The sequence below is a fragment of the Sparus aurata genome, chromosome 21 (genome assembly GCF_900880675.1).
Source record: "Sparus aurata chromosome 21, fSpaAur1.1, whole genome shotgun sequence".
Classification (NCBI taxonomy): Eukaryota; Metazoa; Chordata; class Actinopteri; order Spariformes; family Sparidae; genus Sparus; species Sparus aurata.
The window spans coordinates 10,986,948-11,009,393 of record NC_044207.1 but is presented as its reverse complement, the minus strand read 5'-3'; the positions used below and the strand labels follow the sequence as shown (position 1 = coordinate 11,009,393).

The window sequence follows — 22,446 nt, the reverse complement described above, 5'->3', positions numbered from 1 at the left end:
TTGGATTAAAATAACTGTTTTAATCCAGGAACATCATATATTTTTACACTGACTGCCTGCTCTCCAAACAGCCACAGGCTTCCACTTCACAACCAAACTTGCTTACCACATTTCAAACATTCATTCAGAGATATAACACGTAATATTTCTGCATTTATATGCCAAAAGAAGACTCGAGATTCCTTTACTTTTGGTGTAGCTGTGACGTTAAATTATCCCAAATGTTTCGAACATGGTTTAAACACACAGAAATCAGCCGTTTGATCTTCCCCTTATCCCCCTCTGGCTGCTATAACTTCACGAAAGATCAGAAAACTGAGGAAAAGAGTGAGGGCGGAGGTCAGAGAGGCTGCCAGCCAGCCACTCATCGTTTGTATTCATTCTCATCAGCAATTGTTGTTGTTGAAGACACCATCCATGATCTGATGCTGCTTCACAACATCATCAAACTGTGTGTTTTGCCACTGTTCTGATAAATAAGTTACTGGGTCTTATTATTTAACTCCTACACAACTTTATATCATCCCAAAATGTTTTATATCAATTTTGTGCCATTATTTAGTTGTTCTTAGTAGCAAAGACAATATAAATAAAGTTTATTTTATCATTGTTCACAATTATGATGTTTAAAAAGTGCTGTTTGCTTAAGTTAAACTCAGTATGTGACCAATAAGGTCTTTATGTAGACTTGGCACACAGGTCCAGTGTATTATTCATGATGTTTAAAGCACAAAACACAATCAATACGGTGCAAAACATAAATCTCCCCTAAAAATCTCCCCTGAAATGTTTGGTTTTTGTACTGTAATAACTGTATTTTGGAGACTGCCGAACGTGCTTTAGATCGTGACATTTTGTCACATTCATATTTTAGTTATCATGAACAGGCACATTGTGAGTTAAGCAAAAAAGCTTGCTCTTCAGTAAGCCCGACTGATGCTGAGACGTTCCTTGAATGTTCTTGGGAAAACCACAATGTCAGCGGTTCCGCTAAAATATGCAAAAACCACCAGTGGAGCGTCGCTTTTAAAGTATCTCTGCGGGTTGCGGCGTAATCACACTGCTGCTCCACGTGAGGTCCTCGGAGAGAGAGACTGAGATAAATCCACATCCTGTCGAATCTTGGCAGGGTTTTTCCACAAATCTAGCCATCATAGAAAGACGTCTCCACCAGAAAATTCACTCTCTTCATGTTTTTCGTTTTGTGGAGGTGTGACGCGGTGTTTGGGTGTGGGCGGCTACCTGACGGCACGGAGGTGGGGCTGAAGGGGGCGTACATCTCAGCAGGATTGTGTTGCTGCTGGCGGCTGCTCCTGCTCGGGTCCAGCGTGTTGGCAGGTGATGGGGGCATCTGGGAGGCAGCACACACACACACACACACACACACACACAGACACACAAACGTATACACAGACAGATGTCACCACTATCAAAGTCACCTAAAAGTCACCGCGCTGCACATTCATCTGTAATCTGCAGTGCTGTATGATATTCAGGTAATTTAGATCTGTGCCACTGTCCTGATGAAAGGCCCGAACGTAACAGATGAAATATTTAATTTTCTCTGTGCATTTCTGTCAACTTTCAGTGAATCGGGGTTTTGGCTTTGGTGCGGTCGTACTCACCGAGGGAGGAGTGGACATGTCGCCGAAAAGATCAAAGTGGTTGATATTCTGCGAGCAGAACCGAGGGATGAGGGAGAGAGAGAGAGAGAGAGAGAGAGAGAGAGAGAGACAGAGTCCAGTGATACACCATGACAATGAGGTTTTTTGCACAGTCATGAAACCTTGAATTCATCTCCGGATAGGGCACGGTGGTTGCATGGGTGGGTGGGTGGTTGGGTGCGGGGAGTGAAATCTACTCACAAAAGACAGTTTTGTGCTGCGGATGGCAAGAAACAACTATCCCCTCGTCTCGTTATCAGAAAATGGATCTAAAATGAATCTTTCATGGCTCGCTATAATTGAGTGGGTAAAAGGCTATTCAGTCCCATAAAACAGGCCCCTGATTAGATATTCTCATGTCTGCCAATCAACAGGGGCCCCCCCGTGAGAGCGCGGGCCGCTTTTATCATGCTGATTCCACTCTGCGAGCGGACGCATCCACAGGGGGAGCGCGTTTGTTTCATCGAAAAATGAATGAATGAAGAAGCTCCTGGAACCACCCAACCGAGACAATGAGGCCACCTCGCCCTATAGGCAGACGTGACCCCTGCACTTGTCCCCTCTGTCCTCCGCCCGCACTACTCAAAGGAGAGGGGGACGCGGCCGCGGAGGAGGCTATGGGATGGCTAAGTTGCATGAAATGTCTCTGGGGCCATGCACAAGCACACAATGAGTCACCACAAAAAGCACAAAAAAACCACAACAGGACACGCAGGATTTTTTTCTCTCTCCATGCAGTAAATAAACAGACACACGGACAAACACGTATTGAGACAAAAAGAAAGAAAAAAGGGAGGAATCGCAGCAAATCTGCGTTGCTGCGGACTGGGGGGACGGGGGGGGCGTTTATGTCCTCCTCGGGTAAGCAGGGACATGGCGGAAATCGCGCAGTTTGCACGGCACTTTGGGACCATTGAGGGGCAGAGAATGAGTCAGAATTTGGAGGAAGAAAGAAAAAAATAAAAATAAAAAAGGTAAACATTGTACACAGAGGTCTCTCCCTGCAGGCACTGACACACATCAGGGGAGCTCGAGGCTCTCAAAAAGCTCCAACTGAATGAACAGACAAGCAGTAACACTTAAGAGATATGGAAGCGCTGCTACTTATACTGGCATGGGCTGTTTGGGTGAGATAGCGAGAGGGGGGCCGGGAACAGTGTATCTGTTTGATATGCTGAGCGACGAGCACACAAACAGCGAAAAGAGCAGGGAAGCACTTTGCTAGGGCTGTTTTCAGAAGTTGCGTGGAAATTCTCTCTTGGGTGAGTGTTTGGCCAGAATAGGCTTGAATGAATGTTTTTTTTTGTTTTTTTTTCCTTTTTTCTTTTATAAAGCGATTTGAGAGATGTAATAGCGTGGTCACTGCAATGGTGGTGAAGAACTCATAAAACCTACCAGGATGAGATGAAATTTATTTTCAGATTGATGACAAGGGGGGTTGGGAGTTAAAAAAAAAAAGAAAAAAGAAAAAAAGAAAAAGAAAAAAGCTTTCTGCGCTGTCGTACGATCAAATCAATTTACTGGCTTTTATGGGTGTTTTGGTGGCCTTGATCGTATGTAGCCGCGACTACACCGCATGCAGCTCGTGCCCAACACCCACCCCGCCTACAAACCTCTCGTCCTCACCCTCCGAGGAAGACGGAACAGCCGCCCCTTTACTCGTCCGACGTACCAGTTGGATGAGACTCTGATCGAGCTCATTTCCGTCTCGACATGCGTCAGATTCATGCACGGGACTGGATTTAGGGAAGTGAAGCCCGCCTCTCTAATGTCCTGTGAAATTGCTGACATGTCCGACTTTAGTTGACCAAATCAATTTGTCTTATCTCTTCAAGCAGGCTGGGCATGACCAATGTAGCTTTATTTCATCATCATCATCATCATCATCATCATCATCATCATCACAGAAAACGGATGCAGATGCTTCCCAGTCGTTGTTGGCTCATGGGAAATTGAGAGCCTGTTAGGCTGCGATGCACAGCTAAAGCTACTGAATACAAACGGACACTATCAAGGGGGGCTTAAGGCACTTCCTTCGAGAGGATGTTAAAGAGAGGTTTGCAAGTAGAAGAGCAAAGAAACAAATAATAAAACAAAATAAAAAACACCTACAGTCATGAAATGGCGTTTTGGGACATCATAGATCCCTTCCTTCTGCTGACTGGTTGGGACCTGCATTGGATTGGAGGTCGATTCAAACGTAAGTAACAGAGCAACACCTTTTGTTCCTTTGTGGCTTCTTAAGAAACAGGAGCTGACAAGAGCTGAAACATGTCTATTGAAAAAGAAAAAAAAAGGGCTTACTGCATCAATTTTGATTCAGTCCATTTTTTCTCCAGATGTAATTTTATCTTTTAAGAGCAATGGGATTATGCAAATCCTCCAGCTGTTTTCGTCGAATCAATTCTACTTAAATCAATATTGATTGCGAACGATGCTCGGGGATCGCGCGCGCTCGTTCGGCGAGTATCAAGAGGGCCTATTGTTATTCCGCAACAGTACATCTCAACTGGTTCATCTGACGATCCCGGGGAGCGCCGCCGCTCTGGCCTCCCCTCGCATTTTATTTTTCCGAGCTATACGTCGCTCCTAACCTCACCGCCTCTCCCTCCTACCGCTCCCTCGACTGGTTAACTTTCCGTTACGTTTTCCCCAAGTCTATTGATCTTGTTTCATTCGGAGATCAAATGGCATGGCAAGTGATTAATCTCTCTCTGCATCTTTCATCTTCAGAGGAACGCAAGATACAGAGAGGCAAAAAAGAGGAGGAGGAGGGGGAGGAGGAAGAGAGCGAGAGGGGGAGAAAGGGAGGGAGGGGGTTAGGATTAAACCGTACGACAGGTCCCTGGAGTCCTAGCTGGTCGTTCAAATGGTCTAAAGCCAAAAGGTCAAAGTGTTGGAGATATAAAAGGAGTCTGATACAACAGCTTTAGCTGAACTATACAGTCTGAACAGCTGACCTTGGCTCTTCTGCAGCTGTTTCAGATGCGACATGAGTTATTATTTCAAAGCTGCTGCCGTTTTATTTTAACACAATCATGATTGCATACGGTATTTCTTTCAGCGACAGCCATGCAATGTCTTGACATCATGTGATTAGCTCACAGTATAGTTCTGATTTCATTTGTGTTGCTATTTTCTAACGCACGAGGGAGCAACAGGAAGGGACGCATGTACACCAATGTCATTTAATTTAGTTTTTAATTTCGCTCATGAAGTTTCTAATCAGCCTCACTGTTTAGTGGTCGCTCTCTAGACGGTATCGGAGGTGTATTAAGTGCTGAGAATAGAATATAACACTGCCGCCGCGAGCTTTACATCTAAAGTGTTCGGCTGGTGAAAAACGGGTGCTTTTATTGTGAAAAACCAGTCCAGTTTAGCGTCTACTGTGATCGTTCATCGGAAAGAAATGTCGTTTGTTTGGTTGCGCTCCGACCGAACGGATTGTCTCGCTCTCGCGTTTTTTGTTCGGCACAAAGTAGCTGCTCGAGTGTTTGCCCGGTTAAAAGCAAACTCGCTCAGCCCCGACTGAAATCGCACGGATTATAACTTTAACATGAACTGAATCCTTTTAGAACAGATCTCACATCTATCATTTGGTTCTCTTCATCTGCAGCCACATTAAAGAAACAGAAACCTTGGTTTGATCTACTTCTGAATCCCCCAGTTAATCCTTTCTCCCCAAAAAAAAAGAAAGAAAAAAGAAAACTGCACTTTGTAGCTTCTCACAAGGTGCTTTAAAGTCATGTTGTTAGTACTGTTACTATTACCATCTATCACAGGGTATGAAGAAGGAGAAAAAAAAGGGGGCAATGCTTGTCTTTGTACCTGATAAACGCTCTCCTCTGACTGGGGGCCACGGAGGGGTTCGTGTCCAGCCTCAAACACTATGTACTATAGAACAGAAGTAGTGGGCAAGGCGAAGAGGTGCAGAGAGTCATGAGATGGGAGGACAGAGAGTAAAGAGAGAGACACGACGGGGGGGGGGGGGGGGGGGGGTGACACATGACGAGAGTAAATGAGAGCACAGGGTGCGAGGGTGGCGTCGGGTGGGTAGTGGAATGAGATCAGGAATATGGAGGGTGTAAAAAAAAAAAAAAAATGGGGCATGGGAAAAAGAAGAATGGGGGAGATGATGAAGAGAGAAAGAAAAAAGAGTGAGGTGGGAAGAGGAAAGAGCACAAGTATAATAGGTCAGGCAGTAGTTCAAGGCAACGTGGAGGACTTAACTAGACGGCTCCCTTCAACATCGGCTGTGTGATGCTCCACCTCTGATATCCAGGTCTAATAAGTCCCCGAATGGGTCAGTGTCTCCTCTTGAGGTTGACCTTAATAAATGTCTTCTCAAATTAAAAGGAAGAGTTTGACATTTTGGGAAATGTGCTTATTTCCTTTTCTTGCCGAGAGTGAGACGAGCACGTTGATACCCCCCTCGTATCTGTGCGGTGAATCTGTAGGTGAAGCCAGCGGCTAAAGAAACAGGAAAACAGCTCGGCTCAACGTGTCTTACCGTCACGCAATGTGTCAGCAGCGTTCATTGCTTTTAAACAATGAGAAAACATTTTCGTTCATGACCCGCTTGTCGCTGCAGAACAGTGAGACAACATTAAATGAGAGTTAATGATGACGCGAAAGACAGGTGAGCTGACAAGTTAACTTCTGTTCTGTTGAAAAGTTTTATCCGACCTGCAACCAGTTAGCTCACTGTGCACGTGGACTAAATTTCCTCCACGATCCAATGGGAATCAAGAGAGGAAGCTGCAGTGAACAACACCATTTAGAAAAAGGTACGTTAATGTAAGATTATCGAGAGCTGCAGACGAGGATGTGAAGTTACCGTTACTTCAGTATTCACTTTTTACTTTCGTCTTCGGCGTCTGAAAGGAAATGATGGGCTTGATGTTGATGCTCAACTATCCAAATCTTCCTCTAGACGTTCACTATAGAAGAATCCCTGTATTATATCCAATGTTGAAGCAGCTACTCTAAAGCTAACCCCGGCAAACAAACAGTATTTTAGTGAGCAATTGACAAGGCAAGGGCAGTAACACTGAGCCTCTTTCACACTGGACAAAGAGCACACTTACATCTAGATCCGGTCTTCAATGGGCATAATTGGCTTTGACTCTTGTTTGAAAAAACTCTGCCAGAGTCTTGATTATTGGCTCCAGATCCAATTGGCAAGACACTTCCTTTTTCTGGAAGAGTGCTACGACTTCCACAGATGTTCTGGAAATCAGTGTGTACATAGCTCTCGTCTCTGTTCACGCTCAAATCATTTAGTTGCGTTAAGTTTGAAAGAGAGACTGCGATAAAAGATACACAAAAGAAACATTGTCACTGGCCACAGCGCTGATTTCTACCGTTCCCTGTTTTTCGGTGCATTTGTGACTTTGACTGTGATAAACCAGAGTAAATAACAGAAAGGCAAATCCATCCACTGGCTGGAAAAGAAGTCAATAGCATATTCATGGCAGTTTTACCCATGTTTAAAAGAACAAAACAAAACTGGCACGTATGCACACACTAATTGTGGTTTAAAAATGGTGAAACGACACATCAAATGACACACATTTGAGTACACCGCTCGGGTTAAACAAATGAGATCCAACATACTAATGACTACTGAGCATTGCAGGTGCCGGTAAGGAGGATTCTGTTCCCTTTGGACAGAAACAAGCTTGTGGTTTCCCCCTCGTTTCCCACCTTTAAACTGAGCTAAGCCAACTGTGCAGCCGGCTCCAGCTACACAGTTACTGCACGGACACGAGAGCGGTATTGATCTTCTCGGCGGGAAAGTGTGGAGACAAAGTGTATTTCCCAAAATGTCAAAGCACTTCCGACAGGCTCCTGGGCCCACAGTCTGGCGTTTTGTCAACCAACATCAACATAATCGTAAAAAGCTGCAAATGGAATGACTTTATGCAAAAAACACACTTCAAGAGCAAAGAACAGAGGTGATCTGGGAGGTGGCTGGACGTACTGTACCACTGAACATAGCATTCAGAGTAAGAGTTAGTGTTGTCTGTATTCAGTGTGAGCACACACAGAGAAAAAAAAACAAAACCAAAATAATCATGTTCAGCCAAATAAATGCACAAGGCAAAAAGGGGTGGGGGGTAACAACCAGTCAGGGGGGTTGGGTGGGGGGTGGGGGTAGGTGTGGGGGGGGTGGGGGGTGGGAGGGCGTGTCTTTGGAGGAAATCAGAACACTGACACAGATCAACTTAAAAAATATGGTTTTACAACACTGCACTGGCAAATGGGAGTTGAATGGTTGAACAAAACTGTCCACTAGGATGGTCTACTGTGTATTACTGGAATGGTGCGATATCATGAATCATTAATTCAAGCAGATCAGTGACTGGAGGAGATATTTACAATCAGAGATTCATTGTTTTGCTTGTTTTTGGGTTCGGATTCCAAGCTTTAGGAGTGAAAACAGCACCAGTGAAGCTAGGAAAGGCATCAAGGGTGAGCAGTGTGTCGGGTCTCTGTGCCTACAGACCTACCTGGTACACCGGGTCGTCCACTTCGTCCTCCAGGATGGTCTGTGTGATGGCGGGACAGAAGGCAGATGACACATTTTTGTTTTTTCATCAGTTAGACAGTCCAGGGAATGTACAGCGTCATTAGAAAGAAAATGGAGGAAGCACCGAAAAAAGAAAAAAAAAAAACACTCCGTGAGGAAGCATCATCACAGCCTGACAGTGCGACCAGTGATCTGACATATCGCGGACACACCAACGCATACATTTCCTGTCACACACACATGACTTGAGAAAAAAAAGAAAAAAAAAACGTATTCAAACATGTTGCATTTCTGTTTAAATTAGATATTCAACATAGGAGTCAACGGTGCAGACAAACACAGTTTGCGATGCACTTCGAAGTGCTGAGATTTCTGCTGTGTGAATGAATCGCTGGCTGAGTTCTAACGCGCGATCTCGCCTCCGAACCGAGGAAGCGAAACCGAGAAAAAAAGGCAGGAAAAAAAAGCAGAAAAGCGCCAGCGAGCGTCCTACCTGGTAGACCGCCTGCTCGCACTGCTTGTCCTTCTGGGCCTTCTTCTCCATCTCCTCCCGCTGTTTAATGTCGTAGATGAGCGTGAAGAGGTCGCGCAGGTCAATGATGAGGGGCTCCGCCTGTGTGAGGGAAATGGGGAGAGAAAGAAGTGGGGGAAGAGGATGTGGACATTTAAGAATTGGAAGTAAAGGACAAAGGACAAAAAAGAAAAAAAGAGAGGTGACGAGAGAAGATGCGGAGGAGTGTGGCAATAAGATCCAGGTCAATGAAGAGCAGCGTATGGGAAGATGAACACGTGTAGGCAAGCGAGCAGAAACAGAGGTGGAAGAGGGGAAAATGGTGAATCCAATTTGCGGATGTGAGAGAAGAAAAGAAGGGCAAGTAGATTATGTACATCTTTTAAATGATCTGAAACGCTTTAACAGCATTAAAAATACAAAAAATGCTAACCCTTAAACAGAACTCTGAGGTTGATTTAAGATTTAATGTGCTATCCTCAACAATTTGATGAACATGTTTTCAGTATGGGGAGTGATCTTTATGTAATTGATGTATTGCCTTTCTTGTTTTGTTTTTTTTTTTCAAAATGTGTGTAATTAGGAATACATACAGTTATTTCAGTGAGTGAGCTCACATAGAATATATCACGTGAATGTAAAATAGTGCGATTTTTGACATCTTCTTTGACCTCGTCACTCCCCACTAGGCTCAGAACAGCAGAGAGTGGGGAGTGACCTTAATGTGTTTTATTTATTTCCTTTATGAATTTTTAATTATTTGTGTAATCATAAACACACACACACACACACACACACACACACACACACACACACACACATCATCATATATTTGAATTAGCCAACCCACTTTGAACAGAGAGTGGGGCGTGACGATAACGTTTCATGCTTATCAATAACCAAACAGAAATCAATTCAATATGTTATTGTTTATTTAGCATCCATCTGTTCATCTTTTGTCTTGTTGTATAAGACACTTGACCTGAATAGGATGTAATAGACACTAGCATTAGCAGTGACTAGTAGCTACATCAGTATTAGTTTGTTAAGGGGGGTGCTGAAACTCTGGAGTAATAATGAACCTACTGTAGTTTGCTTCACCACAGTCATTTATAAACTATTCAGCAGACTGAACTGAGCTCATATGCACATCACAGCAGAGTTTTTTTTGACCAGCTGAGCCACTGGTTATGTATCTGCTGGAGCTCGCGAGCGGTGGCTGAGGACATATGATCGAACAAAATAGTGCACATCTGCAGAGAGTTGGGCAAACTTTAAAACGAGGGCTTGACTCCCCGTTAGCTTGACAGCAAAAACACGAAGTCTCAAATCTTTTATCAAAACAAGTGCAAGGAAGGCCTTGCGAAGCCCCACAGCTTGCATTATTAACTTTAAGGCTTTTGCATTGCATGGAGTTCGGTCTCGGCGAGGTGAAAACACTTTCACTTCACTGCAGCTTTAAGACCTTTTTGATGCCGTTATATTGACGGATATCGAGAGCCTCATGTTGACCTTGAATTTTCGTATGCAGTCTTGTGATTTGGCTGCTGTGAAGGACTGGACTCAGACGCGCCCACAAAAACGTACAAACAGCTGAGAGAGAGAGAACGAGAGAGTGGAAAAGCACTTACTGATTGCGCAGTCTTGATGGCCACAAACCTGTGGTGGCCCTCCTTCCCGCAGACATAGCCGAAGGCCCGGTGGTCCCTGGTGTCCTTGGCGATGTAGCTGATCTCGTGGACTGAGTGGTGATGCAGGAGCACCTTCACGGCACAGACACGAAGTGTTACAGGATAAGGCGATGTGGGCCATGTGAAATAGAGTAATCACACAATCCTGTGTCTTGCCCTACTTAAAGGTTTACTATGCAAAAGCTAGTAAGAATCTCTCTAAATCATTACTTATGATGCACCCTTTGCCTTTTTTGCATATTTAATCTTTAATTTTCTTATTTTGGGGCCTTTCTGGGTGTCAGCAATTCTGTAGAAAAATAATACAAACAGTTTGAGACGGCGAGCCAACGACCCAAAGCGTCACTATCTGACAACCCAAGAGCCGTCCTTCTCAAGAATCGCTCACAGCACCTTGAAACCTTGAAATCCTGCATAGCATTCCTTTAAAGGTTAAAGAAAAAAAAATGTCTCGTCTAATTTGAAAGTCTGCCTCTTTAAGATGATGCACTGTACACTGTGTTGGCAGGAAAAAGTAGGTCAAACCTACTTTAAACATCTTTGCATATTGTTGAGGCACACACAGCCAACCAACACAGAGCGAGCGTTAAAGTCTCTGACGGAGGGAGGAGAGATTCTCGGCTGTTCAAATCTTTTTCACAGTGCTGTATAGATAGTATAGTTACTATAGAATTTGTTATCCTGTATGCTTTGTGCTATAATCCAGTTTGGCCACGGAATTTGGTGGTTGAGGAAAGAGGAGGGGAGAAGCACGTTTTTCGAAAAAATACACTGCATGAAATATTCATAATAGACACCCCAAAAAAGCTCACAAACCCATACACACACGCTGAGAGTAATTCGGCTGTCACTCAGGCACACCCACCTGCCGCTCCGCTATTAGCAGAGATAAGCTTAGTCGCTGGGGAGGAGCTTTCATTTGAATATTAGCCGATATTCGGCGGGGAGCGTCGCTAGTAGACGCCTCAGATTAATGTAAAGTACAAAACTAATATGACTGGTTGACTCGATTCTGCGGAGAATCATGTCAGCTTTACATAAAGTATTTCCATCTAAATGTTCGCTGACGCCGCCTGCGCCGGAGCGATCCCCCATTTCCGCCATAATAACTCAAGAGGGATATTAAGAGTGGAGTGTTATTTACTGCCTGTAATCAGTAAATAAAATGAAGCGCATTAGGGGCGCGGGTTCCAAAACAACAAATGAGCTTGTCAGGAGCTGGTGAGCTGGTTGGTGGTGGCAGGAGGCTTAATGTGCCTTTTCATTACAGGCGAAAAGACACGCCACCACATCGCCACCAGTCATATTAGAAAGAGATATTATCAAGGATGGGTGTTTTTTTGGGGAATTTTTTTTTTTGGTCGGCGGTGGGGCGGGGGGTCGGCAGCCACGGGACGAGCACGGTTGCATAATTATCAGTTTAGCGCTAACGACAGCTGAGGTGGAGCCGTGGTGTAATTAGCATTAGCGGCAATGATCATTAAGGGGTGGAACTGAGTGCTAATTATCGGTTAGCGCTGATGAGCAGAGTGGGCCTATCTAGCCAACACTACGCCCCAGGACGGGGGAGAACCGAGCCCCTCGATCATCCTGTAATGGAGCAGCAGGCCTCTGAGTCCGCCAGGGGGATGGAAGCCAGGACGGAGGCGGAAGCAGCCCGTCTCATAACATCACCATAACATTGCTCACTACGCTATCATTAGCAGGCAGACAGGGCCTGAGTGATCTTAAGTAGGTCCTGCAGCATTCCCCCTCATCTTACTGGGGTTTGTGTTAAACCGGTTACTGGTTTACTATCAAATAAAAGACCTATAATTTAATGCTGTCAAGTTCAATTTTTATGAGCTAAAGGGCAAACCATGCTGTGGAAAGCTTGTTACCGCTGCTTTACGTTGGAACTTCTGCAAAGGCAGTGATGAAAACGACACACTTTACTGCAGCACAACCTTGTGAATCATCCTCCCTGTGTGCAGGTACAGCAGTTGCACCAATATGTCAACCGTGCCAGGCAGGCTCACAAGATGGCGGCCCTGGCAGCCGTTGTGAACTGAACCGTGCGAGCGTCTGCCCTCTGGATGTCCTACACTGTAGGTTCACAGCGCAGCAGCTGGCAGGGGCCTCGCTGTGCAGCTCTGCCACGGGGCCCTGCTCCGCTGACATGCTACTCACCCCTGATCTTTCGCAGTAAATCTTGATCCCGCCGAAAGAGACCGTCAAGAAGACTCTCTGCTTGTGCTCCCCTTTGGAACGTGCCGAGGAAGCCATTCCCTGCGCGAGATTAAAGGAAAAATGACATGAGGAGATGAAAGGATATGAGCTCAGCAGGAAAGACAGTGAGCCATCTTCACTTCCGACTCAGGTGAGTGTGACAGTAGGAGATGTGGGGGGGAGGGGGAGTTGGGGGGGGGGGGGGGAGAGAGAGAGAGATTCGAGGGTGTAGATTGGGGGGGGGGGTAGGGTGACAAGAGTTACATAAGGTGTGACAGGACAGAATGTTCTTTCATGTGCCTTTTTCTTGAAGCTTCACTCTCAGAGGAATTCACACATCTCCATGTGCAGCGAGTCTTATTATTATTGCCCGAGCACCTTTTTTTTTTTTTTTCCCCCTCCCCCTCCCTCTTCTTAAAGTAGGTCTACAAGACTTCAACGTGACATGCCCAAGTGTGAGCTAACAACAATAAGGTGAGATCTGCTGACGCGCTGCTGACCGACCGGCTCGCTCCTCCGACAGCTTGGCATAGTGCTGACTGAACGACCAAACCCGGCCCTTTGAAGTACGTTCTTTCCCATGGATCTCAGCGGCTCCCTTTTTTCTCATATTCTCGGCACTAATAAAGAAAACAATTAACATTTCCACCGCGTTCCGTTTGACGCGACCTGTGTGCTTGACATGTCTTTCACAGAACAAAGCCTGCGGGAGAAGTGAGGAGAGGAGAAGGGAAAAAAGACGAGAGGAGATAAGAGGAGAAGAAGAAAGGCCCGCCTGCTGTGCTGAATCTACGCCTGACAAAACTGCAGGCCGAGCAGCATCGACGAGTGCTCGACCTCGTCTCGCTAGCCCTCCACCGCGGAGTTTTTCTTTTTAAAGCTTAGCAAATATTTAAAACCCAATTACTGGTCCTGCATTAATCACTTTCAAGCTCCGCTCCTGGAGGGAGATGTTAAAGAAAAAGATCCATCCATCTTGACATACATAAATGTATATTCATATGAGAACAGGAGGCACTGAAGGGATAAACGGAGTACAAAGAGGGAGTGAGTACAGAGGGAAGGATAAAGAACAGAACAAGCAACAGGGATGAGAAGGAGATGAAGTAAGTGAGAGAGAGAGGCGGGCGGGCAGGAGAGTCGATGGATGTTGTCAATCAGCCATCGGCTTCTCCATTTGGTGGATTAGTCCTCAAGGCAGCGAGAGGCAGCTCAATAGAGACCCCCGTCCCCTCCTCTATCCCCTGTCCAGATAATAGCGGGTCTATATCGACTGCTCCATTGACTGTAACTGGCTGGTGGCTGGTAACTACCGCAGTCATATGGAGGGCACTGCTGAAATGTCAGATCAGGGCAGGGGAAAAAGTTGTTTTATTGGACATATCCCTTGGAATGGATACGGCTGATGAGAGGATTTGGCTCCCGGCTACGCTGCTCTTTTAGCGGGGGCCTCCCACACGTTTAAGCTCCAGCAAAGTCTGTGAGAAGATACTTAAAAAGCCATGCATATACGTCCCCTCTTTTGGAGAAGGATTTATCCCGTAGCCACCAACAGTACTGCAAAGATGCTTATGCGCTGCCTTTTTCTCCCCAACGAAGAGAGTGATTAGTATTTCCTTCCTTTAACTCTGGATGCAGTAAACACGGCTGCCATTTGAGAGGATACAAGTAAACTTTTGAGAATGGGAAACATGCTATTTGTAAGTAATTTGTTTTTACCCCGACAATACAACAGCCAAGGTGTAGAAATTACTTAAACAGTGTTTTTTATCAACTGTAACGTAAGCTACAAACTTTAGCTTGTCTGTCTACCTGTTGACATCACATTATTCTCAGTGTTTCCATTACTTTGCTGGACTTTCATCTAAGCTAGTTAGCAATGACACGCGCAGGGTGTGCGCATCTGTGTGTCAGCGTTCGGGTCAATCACTAAACTCAGCACTCACCTGAGACTCCGGTTCTCTCACCTCACTAACTTCACTAACTCTGTAACATTCCGTTCATTAAGAACAGGACAATTTCCCCTTCAGCTCCAGTCAGGAGACAGCAGAACAGTACATGGACACCTGAAAACGGTGGCCATGTCCACTGATCTCTGTTGCGTTGACAAACAGGACTGCAGATAAATCCACTTTTTAATCATGAAAGTTTAAAAGAAATCTCTGTGCTCTCCTCCTGTCTGTAATCCACTTCTGATCGGAGCAAACTTGGATGTAACTCCCGGTGTTTATTCCTCCAGAAGATCTGGCTCTGCAACTGAACTTTACAGCTAGCTGGCTCTGAGCAGCTTAGCAGCGGCTATACCATGTTTTGTGAATTTAAGCAGCCAATCGGGGCTTCCCTTTTTGATATAGGGATATACGCGTCAAGCTACAACACAGGAGCACTGCATTTTCATTATTTCCATGTTGTTTATTTCCACAGATTATCAACTGATGAGGATGCTCACTTTTTAACTGCAACATCTGGCTTTCACTTCATGACACATGTAGCCATCAAGTACACATTTGAGACTCCCTTTTACAAGATTCTCATTTTTAAACAAGTCAGCTGAAAATATATATCAAATCAGTGTTTTTCACCAAGTCATTGAGCTGATAAAATATGCTCGACTCGGTCGTCATTTCAGTCGACAAAACTGGCGGTTGCCAGATAGAAATGAGAAACCTGCTCTCGTCCACCTGTGTCTCATCAAAGACCCTTTGCTTTTGAAAAAATACTATGAATTTCTAGCTATTTCTAAACAACCATTAACATTGTTATGTATTGTACATTTTACAATTTGTTTTCCCTTTTCTACTTTAACACAAACTGTAGGGCTGACTTTGACCTAATTTACTTTTTACGTTCTGTAAAGAACACCGGCTTAAATATTATCTGGGTCACACTATCACAGTTTGCATGTGCGCTACAAGTATAACACCACAGACCGTGTTGTAAAAATAGATGGGCTGTGACTGACATGAGAAGACAGACAAGAGGAAGACACGTCGAGGGGGGGGGAGCTTAAAAAGTGAGATTCTCCTACTTAAGTGAACTGCTTTAAGCAGGATAGGAAGCCAGTTTGCCTCTGAGGTCAAAAAAAGCTGTACGAATAAATGCAGAGCTGGGAGCAACGTTAAATATACGGCAGCCTATTAGAGGGGAAAATAAAGTACAAAGCTGCTTCAATTTTGAGCCAGCCTTACAGGAGCTTCCTCTACATGACAAAGAGCTGCAGAACAATATGGTCGGACCTATTATGTGTTCCGTCTGTCCAGTTCTTTACAGAGCATCAGTGAGTCATGTACAGGACGAGGCAGCTCCCATGACTCACTCACAGACAACACAGACATGCCCGAGCATGTCTTTCCCAAATCTGACTGAGATGAGTGAAGAGGCTCAATGATGTCCCCGCACACACACACACACACACACACACACATGCACACACACACACACACACACACACACATATTTACAAACAGAAGTCTCTGCACCTTCAGCTTCATCATGGAGTCCTGGCACAGCTTGTCCCCGCGCGCCGCTGTCACCTCATCAATCCCGATCAGCTTGGCCTTGTAGCGCACGCCATCTCCGCGGAAACGCTTAATAAGCCCCGCCTCACTGCGGTCCTGACCTGCAGCGGCGGGAGGGACGGAGGGAAGAAGAGAGGACAGGAAATAAGTAAGGCGAAAAATGAAAGAGAGTGATTACAGGAAACAAGGGATGTGTGTGAGCTCGAGTGAATCCTACAACTTTGGTATCATTGCCTGCTGGAGGTATCGAGGCGGTGTGTGTGTGTGTGTGTGTGTGTGTGTGTGTCTGTGTGTGTGTGTGTTGGCTGCCGTATAAATATTTATGGAATAGGAAATGCAAAATTAATAGCAAATTAGCAGCGGCGAGCAAGATTGAAAGAAAATTGAACCTGAAATTGAATTGAAGCTGGGTGAAGGCAGTGGACTAGATGCGAACACAACCAGAACACTGAGAACACTCTGTGGTCACCCATCGCAGGGCACTGTCGCGGTATCTGCACAGACAGCCCGGGTGGAAGGTTACGGGGTAGCTGAGTGGGGGGTGCTCGCTCCTACGTCTCACCCACGCCCACAGTTCCCATGGGTGCTATTGGGGCTGACAAACCAGCTTGAATGGCTGCTATTGAGGGGAATCATCTCGGTCCATTGCTCGCCCACAATCCACCAGGCCCTCGCTGGGTGACGGATGCTGGGTGGTGGGAGACAAGGGGAGGGTGGGGGTGGGCATTTGAAAATGTGTTCATGGATGGCCTCGGGCTTCACTTCCCTTCTCCCTCCCATCCCCGTTGCTGATTATTCTGTCCGTCAATCTCTGCAGCCGGCCCGACACCACCTTGACACTGACACCTTTCTCATTCCGTCTCGGCGCTGTCTGCCGTCGCACCGCTTTGATTACGAGGGCGCGAGCCCCGAGCGCTGTTTCGTGCGCCTGCAATGTGTAAGCCATCGCCTGGTAACCTGTGCACGGTTTGTCAGCTGCAAAACACCGGCTCCCGCCGCATTTACACAAAGAGATAGCAGGATTTCAAAATCAAGGTCACAGGCACCTTGGAGAATTTAACAGTTTTCAGGCCCCTTGCTCACTCGATTCTAGGTCACGAGCGCATACAGTACATCAGTTAACAGCACATTTGAGTGGCTGGGTAAGCTGTGTGTGAGAAGAGAATAAGGTTTATCATCCCCGACAAAGACGATCAGGCTGCACTCAAACACCAAAATGAACTTATTCCATCCCAGAAAACACAACCGCATCTCCCACAACACACATTTCTTCTTCCATTTCCTGCGCTTTGCAAGAAAAAAAATCTTAAACGAAGAAAATAGAAATTTTGAAATAGAGCAAATTAAATGGCTTGTGCAAATGGAGCAAAAAAAAAAAAATGTACGAGTTCAAATGCAAGCTCTTGTCTTGGCTATGCACACCCTCTCACTAATTCATGAGGGCACAATTCTCTAAAGGGGGGGGTGGGGAGGGCTTGACGATGCTAAAGTCATTAAAGTCTCTAAGCAAGTGAATGTCAAATCTGGGTCTAATTCAGGCTTGTTTCTCTGCCAGTGGATAATGAGTCTTCCATACAGCCACCGTGTACCTCCGAACACCAACCAGACGCAGCCTGACATGCACGCGTCGACCGTGTAGAGAAATTAACATTCCCGCTTGGGTGACAAACTCCCTAAAAAGACAAACTGTATAATATGTACGTGCTGTTTGTTAAACCCTGCAGGACAGATGCAGGAGAGGGTGAACTCCTACGATAATTACCGCTGTGCCTGATTCAAACCACCCCCCCTCATACAGCGACTGAAGTCTATTCATACACTATTATGTATTCCATCCTGATTTTACTGACTCATACACTCTGTAATGTAATGTAAAATGCATGCTGCTCCAGTTGCATTTTAAACACGATCGGTCCAATTGAGTGCAGCTCTCTCAGATGAGCTTTAACCAGATGTTCTGTGCCATTTGTTTCTTTACATACAGCGCGCCGTTTCCCCCCTAATAACACTTCAGGAGAGATTTAGAGGTTTATGCACAGATCCTCCAAAAAGTAGGCCTTGCATACCGAATGAGAGCCTTGACACAGTGGCATAACTCGCGCGCTACGTGCTCTGGGTTCAGATCCAGACGAGCGAGTGCACTGTATTTGAAAACTAAAGGGCCGCGGGGCATGCTGTTTCATGTTGTTACACACTGTAAGGAAGGAGAAGAGAGTGGGTGAAGGTGTGTGTGCGTGTGAGGAAGGGTGACACATATTCCTCTGGCTTTTGTGGATTTACAATTACCCAAGGTTGAATGGTCCTCACAGTGTTTCTGCCCCGTAAGTCTGATGCTTATAATTTGTCTGACAGGGGGCTGCCTTAAGAATTTTCTACTGTCAGGGTTTCCTGTTGCCCTCATGTTCCAACAATCTGCTAAAGAGTCCAATCCCAATACACCCACTTGCCCCTTCCTCTGAGCCCTTCCCCTGCATTTTGCACGTTCACGTCCAGGGGTAGGGCGTCCTGATTCTTGATGGGTGATGGGATAGAGGGGTAGGACGAAGTGTGTGTTCAGATGCACACTTAAAACTCTCTGCTGTTTCAGGGTATTACAGTCCTTTTCTCTATTAAGCACAAAACAACTGCGACCAGTTTGCTGATGTCCCGATATCTGACTAGTTTGATCGCTTATGTTAATGTTGCTGATTTGTGCATCCCCCTTAGGTGGCATGACACCCTAAATGTTACTAAAGTCCAGCTGGGATGTTGCCACAGTTGGTATCGATCCTCTAATGTCAGTGCAGACCAGCAGGGTAGGAGCACAGTTTGCTAACATTAGGCAATAAACTAGGGGTGGACCAGTTATCGGCACCGGTTGATCATCTTTAGCGTTTTTCAAATTATCGGTATATGTCGGATTGTTGAAAAAAATAAACTTATTTAAAATGTGTGCTACTTTGGCTCTGATGCAACATCCTTTTCACACAATGTCCCTCCCACAACAACATCTGATTGATAACACGTCGCAATTAATAGCCTATAAACGCCGAACAATCTGTATCGCCAATTATTTCAACCACTACCCGTTGTAACTCTGTTCTGAGGGGCAGGGGGAGACTCAAAAACGAGGAGTAGGGGTAAAAATTGTGAAATTGGATTGGGCTCTAAATGCCGTGAAATTGCCAAGTCTTACTCCAAATGGATCTGAGATTTGACAGCCTGGACGTCAGAGGGCCACAAATCAAACGCTCCCATCAACCCACCTGACACACAGGCCCTGCACCAGGAGCATGGAGAGAACAATTACTGTTCGCCCTCGCTCCATACTGTTTCAGGGCCTCGTCTCTGATCACAGCGTTGCATCCTCCTCCCTGCCGCACGAGAATGGGGACAGCGAAGGGACAGATGGCAGCAGATGGAGAGTCAGAAGTGCCCCTCCAGATATAAGGACTTGGCAGCAAGAAACTTTTTGTTGGGGGATCCGGGCATCGAGGCAGCTTAACCTTTGAACCCTTCTGAGTGTGTATCTGTGTCTGGCTGTCTCTTCCCGTCAGCGTCCGTGTCTGCTAGTAGGCCACACACGCCACATGGGTTGAGCCACAGTGGCGGAGCCTACTGAGTCATGTGTTCACCTATGTGCGGTGTGCATTGTTAACCGTGACTTTTGTGCGTCCCTGCACAGGAGACTTGAAGTGGGTGGACCGCTGTAGGTACATCCTATCAGCGCAGGGGGCTGATGACTTTAAGCAGCAGTAAAGAGAATGGATGTCTGAGGAAGGCAAATCTGTCACCGCCATCTGCCTCCCCCATGTGCGCAAAATAACTTTCATAAGCCTCAGCAAACACACAGATACACATTTACAAACATTAGCAGCAGCACGTGTTCCCCCCCCCTCGCCCGAAACCGCACGGATGTCGAAATTCCTCCGTCCAAATTTGGGATTGAGCGGACGATTGTGGTTTTGGTTTAAAGAGCGATCGTTAAAGCAGTTACAGAGTTAATGAGGGGTATTGTGCTCGTCGCCGGTGCAGTTGATAGACCATTGAATCACTGCAGAGCAACATGCAGGTATTGATGTGCGCTGGCTGGTAATGGGCGAGACCGCTTGTTATAGGTAGGGGCTCCACGATGCTATTAGCACATTAATGGTGACGCTTGTGATGATTATTTGGTCAAACACAGGAAATAGTATTTGAACAGAGTGAAATGGTTTGTGTTTGCGCTGCCTCTTGCAATCCTTCCAATGTCAGACATTCGGCGGTGATTCAATGTGCTGTTTGCTTGCTTGCCCGTCCCCCGCCGTCTGCCTCAATGTCTCTCTGTCCTCCGTTCCTTGTCTCTCCTTTTTGAAAATGAATCTTTTTTTTTTTTTGTGCACAGATTACAGTGGGAGAGCAACAGTTGCTATGGAGATAGAGTAAAGTCACGCATGTAAAGCAATTCATGGATAGAGGGGAGCTTTGGCTTCGGCACAGCAGTCAGAAATCGCTGCAGCGAGGTTTGATTTTTTCCAAATGGCTTCCAACAAGTGCTATGACATCCCTAAAACAAAACATCACATGGTGTATCCAAGCAACTCTAGAAGTTTTATATTCATTTGACGACCGTCTAGGGAATCACAAAGCATAATGCAAAAAATTTGGGCAGCGTCTAGCACTGGGCAGCGCGACGGTTAGCAATGTTGCCCCACAGCAAGGGTTAGAGTTGGAGTTAGAGTTTGTGGGTCTAATCCCGGATGGAGCGCGGCCTTTGTGTGGACCTTGCAAGTTCTCCCCGTGTTTGCTTGGGATTTATTTAGGTGCTCAGGATTCCCTCCAACAACATACACATGTTTGGTAATTGCTGCAATACACTGAACTCGGAACTTCGCAAAAACATCCTACCAGTGGAAAAAGTGCAATGGCAGACTCACGCACGTCAGCTACTAGCCGGTCCTCAATAGATGCTTGCAAAGTTCAGAGACCTGCCGGGTAAAAATCAGTTTGTCTATGTTTTTCCGTGCAGGTGCACTGAAATTTAGTTTGTAAGGCGGGTATACAAACTCAGAACTATCGACTTCTGACTTTCAGCGGATTGCAGCATAATTCTCCTGCTAGTGTGCTTGACTAAGGCGCTGGCTTAGAAGTGGAGTTCTCCTGGGTACTGAGCCGTGGCTGGCAAATGCTCCTAATACTCAAGATGGGTTAAATGCAGAAAAACCAACTTTCTTAAACAGAGCCCGACCAATACTTGATTTTTGGGCCCGATGCCCATACCAATATTATATGTCCGATATTGTTACATTGGCTGATTTACACGTTTTCTTTTCTTTGCAATGATCCCTTAAATGTGGTTATCAGACATTTGACACACTTGATTTGACAAAGATATGTAATGAAGGCAGGATATATCACGGTTTAGAAATAGATGTTATTGTCTAGAATGGCGTCACTGCACTAAAACATTAATTAGGAATTTAATAATTCAAATAACAATATTGGCCAATCAATATATCAGTTGGGCTCTGGACTAAAATGAAGCAGATCATGGATTATTGTAGGCTTTCCTTAACATTAACATATCCCAAAGCAAATCCCTAACAATACCAACAGTGAGGAGGCTGGAGGTTTGGGGAGGAGGCTAGCCCGTGAGAAAGGAAGAGGATCATTTCTCCTGATAGGCTCCAGAGTTCTGTCACTTACAAGAATATGTGTAATGTTCTCTTTCTTCACATGTTGAATACTGGGAAATATGCTGTCTGCTTTTGTAGGCTAATGTTTGATGAGAAAACAGGTCTATTTGTGCGATCGATGTAAAGCTTTAAGCCTGGAGAGGATACGGTGAGACTATTTTGGGGGTGAAACACTGATCCTGGCACTGTTGAATCCACAGCACCAAAATATTAATTGCTTATCACTAATTAACATTTTGTGTCTTTAGTTCTTGCACAAACTGAGATTCAAACACACCAATTTAGAGTTACACGCTGGAACAATTTCAGGAGAGGCCGGTGATTTCACGAGTCTCATTACGATGAAGACAAGACTTGAGTCCACTGTGCTTTCCAAGTTCCTCGCCCAACAGTGTTACATACATTACAGTCAATCCCACATACACCATACCCTGCTGTGTAACATACTGCACTATTTACTCCGGTTTGAGTAATGTTGGCCAAATATTTCAGATCCCTGCCTTCAAAAAAAGAAACAAATGTGCAGCTTTGGGCTTCAGCGTAACAGATGAAGACGGGAATGTGGTCTTTCCACAGGGGTTGTTGACCAGATGAAAAATAGAAAATGATGGCGACCTCATCCTTTAAATCACATGGAATCGATTTCTTCCTTCACGTTCAAACTGTAT

General features: G+C 45.5%; 1 protein-coding gene and 1 long non-coding RNA gene across 6 annotated transcripts in view; one reads left to right on the top strand and one right to left on the bottom strand.

Annotated features, from left to right (window-relative positions):
- Positions 1-22,446, bottom strand: part of dab1b (DAB adaptor protein 1b) — a 65,066-nt gene that overhangs the window by 5,492 nt on the left and 37,128 nt on the right. For 3 of the 5 annotated variants that reach the window (XM_030403399.1, XM_030403398.1, XM_030403400.1), the window contains exons 3-11: positions 16,086-16,225; positions 12,568-12,666; positions 10,339-10,470; positions 8,690-8,809; positions 8,177-8,215; positions 5,493-5,558; positions 3,777-3,836; positions 1,626-1,673; positions 1,243-1,351 (exon numbers count right to left, since the gene is read on the bottom strand). In XM_030403399.1, the coding sequence (XP_030259259.1) occupies positions 1,243-1,351; positions 1,626-1,673; positions 3,777-3,836; positions 5,493-5,558; positions 8,177-8,215; positions 8,690-8,809; positions 10,339-10,470; positions 12,568-12,666; positions 16,086-16,225 (813 nt within the window). The remainder of the gene's footprint in view (positions 1-1,242; positions 1,352-1,625; positions 1,674-3,776; positions 3,837-5,492; positions 5,559-8,176; positions 8,216-8,689; positions 8,810-10,338; positions 10,471-12,567; positions 12,667-16,085; positions 16,226-22,446) is intronic. The other 2 variants (XM_030403401.1, XM_030403402.1) reach the window with 2 other exon arrangements.
- On the top strand, positions 12,653-14,210 carry LOC115572910 (uncharacterized). The gene is made up of 3 exons (XR_003982184.1): positions 12,653-12,757; positions 13,030-13,172; positions 13,302-14,210. It is a non-coding gene; the product is annotated as an uncharacterized LOC115572910 (long non-coding RNA).